The sequence below is a fragment of the Acipenser ruthenus genome, chromosome 46, assembly GCF_902713425.1.
Source record: "Acipenser ruthenus chromosome 46, fAciRut3.2 maternal haplotype, whole genome shotgun sequence".
Taxonomy (NCBI): domain Eukaryota; kingdom Metazoa; phylum Chordata; class Actinopteri; order Acipenseriformes; family Acipenseridae; genus Acipenser; species Acipenser ruthenus.
Genome location: NC_081234.1, coordinates 9,455,971 through 9,469,334, shown reverse-complemented (window position 1 = coordinate 9,469,334; position 13,364 = coordinate 9,455,971). Strand labels below are relative to the sequence as shown.

At 45.8% G+C, this 13,364-nt stretch overlaps 1 protein-coding gene across 2 annotated transcripts in view; it reads right to left on the bottom strand.

Annotated features, from left to right (window-relative positions):
- Positions 1 to 13,364, bottom strand: part of LOC117397826 (PDZ and LIM domain protein 2) — a 29,919-nt gene that overhangs the window by 13,847 nt on the left and 2,708 nt on the right. Inside the window, exons 2-6 of one of the 2 annotated variants that reach the window (XM_059013647.1) lie at positions 9,438 to 9,593; positions 7,725 to 7,876; positions 1,631 to 1,700; positions 1,376 to 1,512; positions 818 to 896 (exon numbers count right to left, since the gene is read on the bottom strand). In XM_059013647.1, coding sequence (XP_058869630.1) covers positions 818 to 896; positions 1,376 to 1,512; positions 1,631 to 1,700; positions 7,725 to 7,876; positions 9,438 to 9,530 — 531 coding nt within the window. In that variant the 5' untranslated portion in view covers positions 9,531 to 9,593. The remainder of the gene's footprint in view (positions 1 to 817; positions 897 to 1,375; positions 1,513 to 1,630; positions 1,701 to 7,724; positions 7,877 to 9,437; positions 9,594 to 13,364) is intronic. The other variant, XM_059013648.1, reaches the window with a different exon arrangement.

Genomic DNA, 13,364 nt, shown 5'->3' with positions numbered 1-13,364 from the left:
AGAAACAGCCCTACCAAACACCAAGGCTAAACCTTCCAAATTATATTCTAACATGCAAAATAATCAATCATAAAAGCTTATGTCCTTTTCAGTACTGTATGAAGTGTCAACCCATTTGCAGCCCCAGGGGTCCAAATGGACGCAAAGTGCACAGGAACGCAGCCCAGGGTTGGGTCTAAACAAGCTGGCTGCTGGACAGAAGCTCCTCCCCCCAGGCAGAGGAATCCTGGATTATCAGCAGTGGAGATCAGCGGAGAGTCCCAGCATGTCGACAGAAGCTATTTCTCACATCGTTAACCTTTTCAACAGAGATAGAGCCGGTGGCAGATAAAACATCACACCGATAGCAAACAACACCTGCTCCGAGCGAAATCCGAGACACTGGAATCAGAATCCAGTGCATCTCAGAGACGCGCTGCCAGAGACCAGGGCAGAGGGGCCAGCGAGCAAACAGAGGCTCAGAGACTACCGAGCGTTCCAGGTCAGGGCTGAGACTAATGTATTCTCTTTGGATTTAGAGGGGAAGTGACCTGGTCAGCTTTGAAAGGACTGCAAGGGCAATGTCACAGGTACCAGGTGAACGGGCAGGTTCCATCTTTCACCTCTGGTCTGTCAAGTTGAAAGCACAGCACACTGTCACCAGGCTGCATCTACTGTGCCTGCCATCCCAAGTTTAAATGAGACAAGTGTTTAGAAAGAGACAGATAATGGGAGTGCTGATGCAGGGAAATGGGTCAAAAGCACTTCCCTGGGCCCTCACTAGGTGGCAGCATCGAGCTGCGTGCCCCTTCCCCCTTCCTCGTTGCTGTTCTCTTACCTGGGGACCTGGGGAGTCCAAGGACACTTTGGGGCTGAAACGCTTGTCTACAGGAGACCAGGAGCGAGACTGGAAGCTGCTGACGAAAAGCAACACAAACACATTGAATCAAGTTCCTTTTTTAAAATATCAGCTGTGAAAGATCTGGAAAAAATACTGAACAACTAGATCGATTAAGTTCATTGAGAGCTTAAGTTGGAATGAAAACCAGAAGACCCTGCGGGCCATAGAGGACTGGAGTTTGACACCCCTGCCTTAAAATAATCCATGAAAGTTTTGGGTCTGTATTTTCCACTATGGGAAACTTGCAGGTCTTTTGCAAATGAAGTGAGCAACTTGCCCACAGTGGCCTACAAACTCGTAACGCTACTTGTGTTGTATTAAAAATCAAGAAACTTGACTTTTGTTAGTAAAAGCATTCCGTTTTTAACACACAGGTATTAATACAGGTATAACACAATGCAAAGCTCCCGATGTTTTAAATCGCTAAGAGTCTGCAAGCTTGTAAAGAGAGCCGGGGATCAGAGATAGAGATCTGCTCCCAGGCCGTGCCCTCACCTCCCGGTGCTGGGGGGCGTGTCTGGCTTGCCGTAGCCAGGGGAGTGTCGGGGGGCGAGAGGCTCGGGGGAGTAGGGGCTCCGGTACGAGGGCTTGCTGTAGTTCTGGTTCTCGTCTCGGCTGACCTGCAGCGCCTCCTGGAGCCGCGGAGGAAGAACAACGGCACATGAGCAAAAAAAGAAAGATCCTCAATCCCAGGTAACGGGTGCTTGAGAACTGAACAGAAACTAGAAAAAAAAAGAAGAGAGAGCAGACCTGGAACTGCGAGGATAAGGGTTCCGGGGACAGGATCCCGTTCGTCTGTCCGGGAGAAGCAGGCTCCGACCTGGCAGAGAGGAAACACAAGGGTAAGTTAGCACAACAGCTTGCACTAGAAGACTGGCTGTGCCTCCTCTACGCTCCCCTGCCTCCAGGGCCCGCTCCTTCTCCACCCTCGCCCCGCAGCGGTGGAACGACCTTCCTACAGATATCAGGAAGGTCCCTGACCACCTTCCGGCGCCTCCTCAAGACTCACCTCTTCAGACAACACCTGTGAAACTCAACTCTTCCCTTCTCGACTACATTGCAATCTGCCTTTAATGCACTTTAACTTCCACTTATCTGCTCCCTATTTTACTGTATTTAATCCTGCACTGAACCCAATCTGTAGTATCTTGTATTTCACCTGCCCTCGTATCTAACCCTGATGTATCTATCAACACTGTTATCTGCTCTTGAACTGCCCCGATATCAAATCGTACTGGGTTTTGTATTTTATTAGGACTGAAGTCATTGTATTTTGTATCTTACTCTTAATTGTGCTGTAGTTCTTGATCTGTATTTTATTTTGTAGACAACTGTAAGTCGCCCTGGGTAAGGGCGTCTGCCAAGAAATAAATAAGAAGAATAATAATAATTAGAACTGACTTGAGGGGAGAGTTTCTTTAATTTCCTTTAGGATTAAAATGCGTTTAAACTTGAACTTGAACATATTGGGACTGGTTGTAACCAATTAGAAAAGCCATCACAACCCATTGCTTTTTATAATGGACTGCAACATGTAATTTATTTTTATATATATATATATATATATATATATATTTCACGCGATTTGATTGGCTCTTGTAATGCTTTATTTGCATATCCCCCTACAACCCATTTGTTTTTTAATCAATTGCTTTCACTCACCTTAACTCGAAAGCTACTTGTTTTTACTTACTCTCCTGAGCCTTTCTGAAGTCAAAATACAGTTGCGCTGTACTGATGAGCCCCAAAAAGGGCGAAACATGTCTGCAGATACTGTATTTTGACTTTTAGAACGCTGTGAATGTAGAAGCTGTTTGGCAACTTTCATGCGATTTGATTGGCTCTTGTAATGCTTCATTTGCATATCTCCCTACAACCCCTATATATATATATATATATATATATATATATAACAATGAAGGATTATTTTTGCAACTGTTTAAAATCAAGTCTGACACTCTATATTTGACCTGCATAGGCTGGGAAAAATTCTGCGGTTTGATTTCTGTGCAGCTGGCAGTATTACTAAGACAAGCACAAAAAATTGGCAGATATGAAGTGCTTTAACTTTATTCAACCATATGGTAGCTATATTGTATACATACACACCCTCACGGGGCGGATCCAGTTGTGAGGGTTAATTGGGCAGACAGCTCTGTTACTGACACAGCAGTTGGAGGAACGCGATTCAGGAGCATCAGGGTGTTGAAATGATGCAGAACAGCAGCTGGCAGATGAAGATATGATCTGAAAGGCTGGTTTGCTCAGAATTGCTTTCAGTACGACAAGCCTGAGCAAAGCGGTGGAGGGTTAGGGTTGCTACACTGACTGCTCAATGAGGGCCATTCTCTCAGGACAGGGTGCCAGCGTGGGGATCCAAAACAGGAGACAGGAACGACATCTCTGAGAATGCCGTCCTTTAAAAACCACGAATCAGACACTCAAACAGCAGCAAGCCCATGCAGTTGTACAGCGAGTCGCTGTTAACAGCCTTGAAAAGGTGTCACGGATTCTAAAACACATCCACTTCAGCACACAGTCACCAAGCTTTGTGAATGGGGTGCATTGCCAGTTCTGTTTCATTAAAACAATTCCAGACTGGATCAGAAGGCTTTGAGAAGCTGCAGCGCTTACTGTGGGATGCAAGGAGACAGAACCGGGGGGAACTGAGATCCTAATAATTAACAACAAGAACCACGCCGCTGTCCGTACAACGGAGCATTTCAAAGAGCTTTACAGAGCATGCAAAATCCAGCACGGGATGCAGCAACTGCACCAGTGGACTTGGACACTAATGCCCCAAATTCCCTGCATAATTGTATTTGTTATTACAAGCTGTGATGGGACTGTTCTTTTAAAAGTTGAAATGGTTTACTGGAATAGGAGAGTTCTGTTCAGCCCTGTGATTGGGTGCAGCTCATGAGTGCAGCCAATCACAGTGCAAGAAGCTTACAGGTGTCAAGTTTCGCCTGCCCGCACCTACAGCCCATTCGCATCAGTGCACATGTCACTGTAATGGGCAAGACCAGCTACGAGACAGAGGGCAGCTCTGTCACCCATTCCTATTCTTTTAATGAATAAAAATATACAAAAAAAAAAAACGATGGGCACTGCAGTCGAAGATACAGGACTGCCGTTTTGTACGAGATTGAGTCAAACTTTTAGTTCAGACAACGACCAAACAAATCGACTGCCCCAGTCTCACACTTCTATTAAAAAAAAAAACTTGAAGGGCTGAAATGTTTAATAGTGATGCAACATCGCTGTTCTCTTTGATGCGAGACTTTGATGTGATCCTGCTGGATTCTGAAATCCTCAGCAGTCTGTGTTCCAGAGACGCTGTTCTGCGCGCCGCTGGGTGGGTAAATGGGAGACTTCTGGTCGCCAGTGCCACCAACAGTCCTAAACATCAAACTTCATTTAAAACATTTTGGCTCAAAAATAAAACAGAAAGATGAGTTTGGTTTTTATATAAATCTGGCATAGCCGCAAATTGAAGGCATGTGGGAACACTAAAAGCGCCCTTACAGACTCCACAAAGGCTACTGCAGTCTACCCAGCAGGCATTGGGAGCCCCAACACGCCCACAGCCTGCTCTTGGTAAATGAGGAAAAACGGGAGCTTTTACTGTCGTAAATCAGCTGTCTTTTAATAAGTCTGGGCTATAAAATTGCAGTCCGTTAAACCAATTTTATTAGCCTCTTTTAAAGAAAAAAAAGAGACACACCTACTCAACCCAGGTCTCTGCCAAGCACCGTTTTAATGAGTCTATAAAAATCAGATAATCTGGGTTTATTACTGCTCTGAGCTCCAGTTAAACCCTCCTCTCAGAAATGTGCTTCACAGACTTAAGAACATATGAAAGTTTACAAACGAGAGGAGGCCATTCAGCCCATCTTGCTCGTTTGGTTGTTAGTAGCTTATTGATCCCAGAATCTCATCAAGCAGCTTCTTGAAGGATCCCAGGGTGTCAGCTTCAACAACATTACTGGGGAGTTGGTTCCAGACCCTCACAATTCTCTGTGTAAAAATGTGCCTCCTATTAAACTTTCACAGCTGGGCGAGGAAGCTGAAAATGATACAAAGTGAATCAATACTAAGAATATATTGGTCCGGATAACTCTGCTGTTTCACTGCAATACCAAGTTGCACTGCACTGTTGGGTTGACTTGCATGTGCACATAGCTGAAGAGCTCCCCCACCCCACTCTGCTAGCTGCGGGGGTGCCAGGCTTCTCTCAGCCGTGCCAGGCTTGGCGCGTTGCCCGGCGTGTTATTGTACCCGGTTGCTGGAAGCTTAAATTGGACAGGCCAGCAGCAGCAGCTACACTGTAGCATTGTCCAGTAATGAGGCCAGTGTGTTTGTTTCTGGCCAGCTGGGAGACATGAGGTCAGTGGGGAAAAATCCACTCACATGGACCGGAGCAGAGAACAGGGGTGGGTGTGTGTGTGTGTGTGTGCGGGGGCGGGGGGGGGGGGGGGGGGGGGGGGGCACCCTTTCTAAACATTCATTCTGCTGACAACAGGCCCCCATGTGATGATGCCTGGGATTCTGTTATTACATTTCTACCAACATCAGCAAAACCAGAAAGCCATCGCACACAGTCACTGTGCTGCTCCAAGAACTCCAATTCACTTAAACACTCCACTCTCAGCTCTGCAGCACTGGCATTACCAGCACCTTAATAATAATGAGCACTAGTCTACACACTCCACTCTCAGCTCTGTCATTACCAGCACCTTTATAATAATGAGCACTAGTCTACACACTCCACTCTCAGCTCTGCAGCACTGGCATTACCAGCACCTTAATAATAATGAGCACTAGTCTACACACTCCACTCTCAGCTCTGTCATTACCAGCACCTTTATAATAATGAGCACTAGTCTACACACTCCACTCTCAGCTCTGCAGCGCTGTCATTACCAGCACCTTAATAATAATGAGCACTAGTCTACACACTCCACTCTCAGCTCTGCAGCGCTGTCATTACCAGCACCTTAATAATAATGAGCACTAGTCTACACACTCCACTCTCAGCTCTGCAGCGCTGGCATTATCCTGCCCTTCAACAATGACCATGAAGAAATGCCCCTCTTTGCTAAGCACTGTAACACACAGTGGAAGGAATGCTGACAGAGAGCAGGAGGAATGCTGCCCGCGAGACAAACGGGACAAACTCAAACGACTGCCGTGTCGTTTTTGGAAGGGCTCCAGGTGCCACTCGCTGGATCTCTGTGAAGCAGGACGCGGGCTTGTAAATAAATAACAGGGAGGGAATGTGAACCTGCAGCAGAATCTCAGCCTGGATGCATGACACATGCAGGAGACACCACACTCGCTGGGACCAGCGCAGGAAACAGCATTCCTGTCTGGCCACTGGAGAGTTTTACACTTAACCCTTCAGCAGCTTTTTAAGAGGAGAAATAAGCTCTTAATCTTGTTAATTTAATAGGCGAAGGTTCAAAAGTTAAGATATAGATTTCTGCTTATTATTAGTAGTATTATTATTAAGTTTATAGGAACATAATTTAGATATTTTATTTAACAGAAACTACAATATGATTTTGCAAAAGTCTACCGGAAGCCGTGACAGTAGTACAGTACTTCATGTTATATTTCGGAATGTTTTCAATTTTTGTAAGCAGGTTTCAAGCCTCTTTTGTTCATTCCATAGGGTGATGCAAAACTTCTGGCCATAGCTGAACATTAATAATAATAATAATAAACAATAAATCAATGCCTGTGCTTATTAAAACGTACGGTTAAAGACTTGCATAACGATAGACTGTCCAGCCCTCATCTCTAACTCAAGAGCCATACTGTGGAGATCAATGCGACGTAGAGAGCCATGCATTGGAGCCATGCATTGGAGCCATGCATTGGAGCCATGCATTGGAGCCATGCATTGGAGCCATGCATTGGACAGTCCTGGTCTGACGGAGAATAAAATAATGGGAAGAGTGGCAGCAATCTCAATACCCCTGGGCTCGAGGTGCAAGGTAGCTAAACAAGCCTCTCTACCCAAGACAGGGCAATGCCCTTAGCTACCAGTAGGGCAGAGGGGGAGTAAAGGTCTCTGGCATGTGGCTAGAGTCACTTCAAACTGTCCTGCCTTTCCAGCTGCAAAGTCACTGCTGTCAGTTCTCCAGCGATCCCCCGACTGCGTGTGAGCCGTAGATATTCACACAGGGTGATAGTCAACTGTCCTGCGTGTCTGAAAACCAAGAACATGTTTCAAACTTCCGCTGGGATTTGTAATAAGACCGAGACTAGATCCCACCAACACTGCTCCAGATGCCTAGACAAACGAGACGTCAGATCTCTGCTCTCTCAAGAAGACAAACATGCTGAAATGATTTAGCATTCCGACCGCTGATCCGGCACTCGCAACATGAATCATTTTCTCCCATGTTTTTATAAGAATGTTTATGAGTCTAATTAGCATGCCTCTGCAAGTCTTTACTCGGTCTGCAACTGTCTCAAGAAACAGATGACACACTGCAGGCAATCTGCAAACAAACACTGCAGCTACCGCGGGCCCGCGGAGTCATGCAATTCACCAGGCGATACAAACAAAATAGATTTTTTTTGTTTGTTTCCATCCCCCCCCCCCCCCATAAGGATACTGCTCAGAAAATTAAAATCAGTGGGCTGTTCCTTTCACTGGGTGAGGACGACTCGGAAGTCTGCAAACCCCTTCATCTGGAGCCTAGGATCTCCCTCTGTAATGCACCCTCTAAACACTCCACTCTCAGCTCTGCAGCGCTGGCATCACCAGCACCCTAATAATGAATTTTGAAACACTCTTTGAAAACAAGGAGACAGGCTCCTGTGAACCTGCCTGTCCACGGTGAGAAGCAGCTGTGCCTTGCTGGTCTTGATCTTGTTCTGGGCCTCCACGTTGAGCATGTCCGCTGTGCCCTGACCATTAATCTCCAGGATGACATCGCCGGGTCGAAGGTCAGCGACCTCAGCCTTGCTGCCGACATTCACCTGGAAAAGCAGTTACAAAACGGACAGGGTGAAACACGAGCAGCGATTCAAACAAGTCACAATAACTCAAAAAGAACCTCAAAAGCACTCAAATCACAGCTCCAAGGGAAAACTTTATTTCCCTCCCCAAGTACAGGGTCTCCAATACCAGAGGGCAGGGGGTGCCATGTTGTGGGTCCATTCAGATGCTGATTAAGGGTTGCCATGGCGACCCACAACAGTAGAGTCTCTTCAAATCAGGACACACCTCAAATGAACAAAAACTAAGAAACTGGTGAGAAAGTCACAGGCAGTATATTGAATTAGAATATATATATAATCCGTCCTTTGCAATCCGAGGCATAACTCATGTCACAGGGACTAGACTGCCTTGTGTATTCGGGGAACAAAGCTGTAGTTTATACACATGGATTCTGTGCAGTCATTAAAGACGTGCAGGCAGGCATTGCAAATGCAAAGAAATTTGCCAGCCGCCCTACGTTTCCTTCATGTTGCAACGATTTTGCATTCAAGAAACTTAAGTTGAATGACAAGCGAGTCTTTTTTCCAGGTTCTGTTTGCATTTCTAAGCACAGCCCTGTCCTGGGTAGGAGTGCAGTCTGGGCTCTTTCTCTAAGTCCTGACTGCTTGATAACTTGCCTCAAACTCTCCAGAGGTTCTTGGAAAGCCCTCCTGCCCGGCCCCTCTCTCTACACTCATGAACACCGCTCCGATCTTCCTGTCTCTCAGTGACTTACAACCCAAATAAATATACAACAATGGAGCCGCTCTCAGGCCCCATTACTGCCATCACCCACTTCCTTCAAAAGAGCACCGTTCATTAAAATACACCAGACAGGTCTTCAATAGCAAAGGAAATGAGGCTGAATTCCAGGCAGAAAAACAAAACACAACATGGAACACAGAAAAAAACAACTTAAAACTACTTCAGCACACACACGCACACACACAGTCACACAGACACACACACAGTCACACACACACGCACACACAGAGACACACACACACACACACACAGTCACAGACACACGCACACACACAGTCACACAGACACACACACACAACAATCATAACCTCTTCATCTATTCGTTTCAGACATATACTCAGTGTTGAAGTTAGATTTAATTCACATGCTTATATCACTGGGTGAGGTGAACTGGGAATTGGCAAAGCGTGAACGAACTCTTAACGGTCCCATTATGAGAAACGCTTGTGTGTTGGTTTGGCACGGATTAGATATTAACCTTGCGCAGGTGTGAACGAAGCTTGTTAAGACAGGTCACGTCTTCGTGTTTCAGCAGCTCAGTGCGATTCATCTGTTAAAAGGGCGTCTTGTAAGAAGATCAAGCTCCAGGACACTGCGATGTGGGTATGGCATGATGACGCTCAAATGTTTTCCACCCCATTATCTTCTTCCTCCGCTCCTCAGAGGCATGGTAATTTCAAGGTCAAAATTATTACTTATAATAAACAATAACAAAGTTGTGTGTGAAGCTCAAATTTTACACAGATACGTGTGTTTGTTTTTTAAAAGCTGGAGGCAACCTCAGGTGACCGTTACCTTGGAAACAGCGATGGGCTTCTTAAAGTCCCGCCCTCCAGATATCCTGAAGCCCCAGGGAGACGGGCCAATCAAATTCACTTTCAGCGACATCCCTTAGCAACAGGCCGACGCCCACTGCTGTCTGTCTTCAAGGGCAGTCTGGGAACCAGATACCTGCAACACAAAGAAAGCGGTCGGTCCTCGTATCCCAGGCAACAACAGTATCCCAGGCAACAACAGTATCCCAGCGGTTGTATGTAAACAGACAGTACATGAAACCACCTGAAGGCTCTTTAGCCCCCAGGGGGAGTTAAAAACGGTTCGTCCAGCATTCTTCACTGCAGACTCACCAGCTAAAAATAAAAATGGTCTTGAACACGTAATATTATTACTGTTGTTATTATTATAAACAGCTTTGCCATGGTGACACGTTTTCGGATATTGACAGGAAATGTCACGAGGCGAAGCAAACTGGGTGACATCACTGTTGAAATGCCAGCATCTGTGAAAACAGACTTGGCATGAAAAAACGATCGCGGCGGTACAAGGTAACGAAAGTGAAAAAAGACAAATAAAGAAAAGACACTGGAAGGAGAGAGAAACCTGCTAGTGATACAGCAGAATACAAGGGTTTTATTAAAACCAGAGAAAGTAAAACTCGCTAGCTCGCCGTCGCACTCTGACAGCCCAAACTACATTCATATAGACCAGAGAGCCGTGGGGCTGGCAGAGTTCAAAGGTCACACGACTTTGAATGGAACGAGAAAGGCTGTTGCACCACATCCTGCAAAAGGACACGTTTTGAAATGGGTCCTCTGCCCAGGTCCCTCGGCAATTTGTTTCAAACTCAAGATAATTCCAAGGTGAACAGTTGTTCTTTTATGACTTGTTTTTATTGGTGCCTTGCGTTAGCTGTGCCAGTCACTGCCGGACCGCACCTGGGATGCAGGTGTGCCTATCTGAAACAGGCAAGTCTGTTTAATGCACCTGCTATCACCTGAGCATATATAATTATATATATCATTCTTTCTAGATTCATGATGTAGTAAGGGCTCTCTAGAGCTGCTGTTTGGCTCAGAATTTGTACTGGGTTTGGAGGTATTGCTTTTTTATATACAAAGTTAATACCCTGCATGTAAGGTGCAATAGAAACTAAAATGCAATGACAGGTGTTTGGAGTTTTAGCATTTCTGAAATTCAGCCCCCTCTAAGTGTTTAATAGTTAAGGATGTCTCTCGCTTGGGTGAGAGGTCTGTGAAGCCAAGTTTAAAAAAGTATCTTTTAGTAAGAGACACCGCGCACGTGGCGATCAGTCAGTTTGGCATGGAAATCACACAGAACATTTCGTCACAGATCTCTGGTATTAAACATCTGGACCTGTAAAAGGCAGCTAGGTGGTTTCTCAAGCAGACGCTTTTTATCTTTGATAGTACTGCAAAACACTGATGCTACAGTTACTGTGAAAGGACCCAGATTCTCAAGAGCGCAGTGAAGTCCAGGAAACGAAACACTGCATTCATGAAACATTTACTGATGCCAATCTGCCCAGGCATTCATCCTTAACACCACAAGAATCCTCGGCATCCATTCATGAATCTCGAAAGAATGCTTCAAAAGAATCTGCAGAATTTCAACGTGGGAGACACCTTAGGCTTGTTAACCTCACCACTGCCCATTAAGGGCGATTAGCAGTTCTTAAAGCTGGTAAGCACTCCCACGCTCGCTCACTGACTCGCACGCACACACACCTCAGCTGCCCAGGTTAGTGCCCTGCCCTGGGTGAGACGAGAGACACAGCCTCGCCGTTATCCCTGCGTGGGCACCACAGCCGCACCACATTACAGTACAATGGACAATACAGGGAGGTGCAAGGGTGCGTTCACCAGCTCCAGTCTAACCAGATTCAGACCGGAATAGAACACAAACACTCAACCTGACTCTCTAGGAAAAACGTCAGCCCATTTTCAGAGAGGAACTATCAGAATGACACAGAAAGGGTCTCTTCTAGTAGTATCTAAAACATTTGTACAGAACCCATCCCTAGCCCAGTATGCTGGCGATTCATCCAAGCTGCCCCCACAGGACATACAGAGCACTACAGAACAGCTGGGGGTTTATTAATTTCAAGTTTACAGGGAGGTATTGAATGGCGATGCACAGGAACACAGATACACGGCTTTGACTTGGTTTTGGCCTGTCTGTCTAGATACTTTTCATGCCAGCACTTTGCCCAGGATTTAAATTCAAGACCACGAACATCCGAGTCTGTAGGTTAACTCATAGGAGCTGTTCATGCTGAACATCAAACCCCCCTGCCCTGTGCGATTACACCCTTCGCTGTGCCTGCGAGTGAATCTGGAAGCTGAACAGAGAAGTAGCACAAGGCCAGCACAAACCCCAGCTCGCATTTCCCAGCAGCAGAGACTCGGCACATCAAAGAGAAAGCGTTGCAATCATGCACAAGGAACCATAAACCATATCCGTTTACTTAACCATGAACCCCCTGCGCGCGTCTCTTCTGTTCATCTAGAGCTCATGAAATGACTGGAAGCAGTGTCACGTTCACATGCGATTCACATACCCGCTGTCTTACATTTCCCTTTGAAACCGCTAGCCTTGCTTTATTTTGTGTTGAAGATTATTTTAATCCCTGTGCTGTAGGTCACCGTTTCAAATGGTCAAGCTTGAAATCACACCACAGGAAGTGATCAAGTTCCAGGAAGTACCACAGCTAGTCCCATTCTAGCCCAGGTATGTTTTTTTCAACCACGCCCCCCGAATCCTTGAACTGAACCATTTATTCCAGCTCTCAGATCGGCTCGTTATTTCTGGAATATGGTTTTTACCATGGGAAAACAGCAATTCGTTTTGGGTGTTTCTTTTTAATGTTTCAGCAGGTAAACTATTTATAAACTCACTTCATATCAAGCCAAGGGAATTCACAGACATTCCTGTCTGCCCCCCCTCTTGTGTCCAAGAATGATCTGCTCAGTTCCTGTATTGTACTGTAATGTGCTGAGCATTGACAGTAGCTAAGAGTGAGGTATTATTTTGAAACAATCTTAATTTACAACCATAGAGGCAGCGCCATTTGCCTCTTGCACTGTTTGCACAGGGACGCTTACGCGCTGATCGGATCTCAGTGTTCTGATGATGGAAGCCTTGCACCGGGCTGAACGCTGAGTGACTCACAGCTGCCTCTGTGCAACGCTGTGCAACGCTGGTATGCAACAGACCTCTCATTATCGCAGGCTCAGTTTCTCATTCCTGGTTCCCTGTTGAACGAGGGGAGTTAGATGTGCTTCAAGGAGCTGTTTTTTTTTTTTCTGTGTTTAGTAGCTTAAGCTAAAGCCTGTTTAATGTCATCTAGAGCAGATTTTTTTTTTTAAATAGCTGCAGAATTCTGTTTTGCTGGCAAATAGCAGGGCAGTGCAGGGTTTCAGAAAATGTTTGGATATTGAAACGTTCCCCGGAAACCTGTACTGCTTATCACAGCATGAAGAAGTCACACACACACACACACACACACACGCACAGACACAGAGACACTGAGAAACACACACACACACAGACACACACACGCACACACACACGCACACGCACACACACACACAGAGTGGTTTAAGAACAGTTCACGCAGCTACACATTGCTCTCCTCGTTCTTGATCATTCAAATAAAATACCTCATCGAAGGTAGTTTTAAAAACCCCAGGACTAGGTGCTGGGCTAGTCCTGCCCGTGCCTGTGTGGGTAGAACACATGAGATGTGTGATCATTATTATTATTATTATTTGTTTATTTAGCAGATGCCTTTATCCAAGGCAACTTACAGAGACTAGGGTGTGTGAACTATGCATCAGCTGCAGAGTCACTTACAACTACGTCTCACCCGAAAGACGGAGCACAAGGAGGTTAAGTGACTTGCTCAGGGTCACACAATGAGTC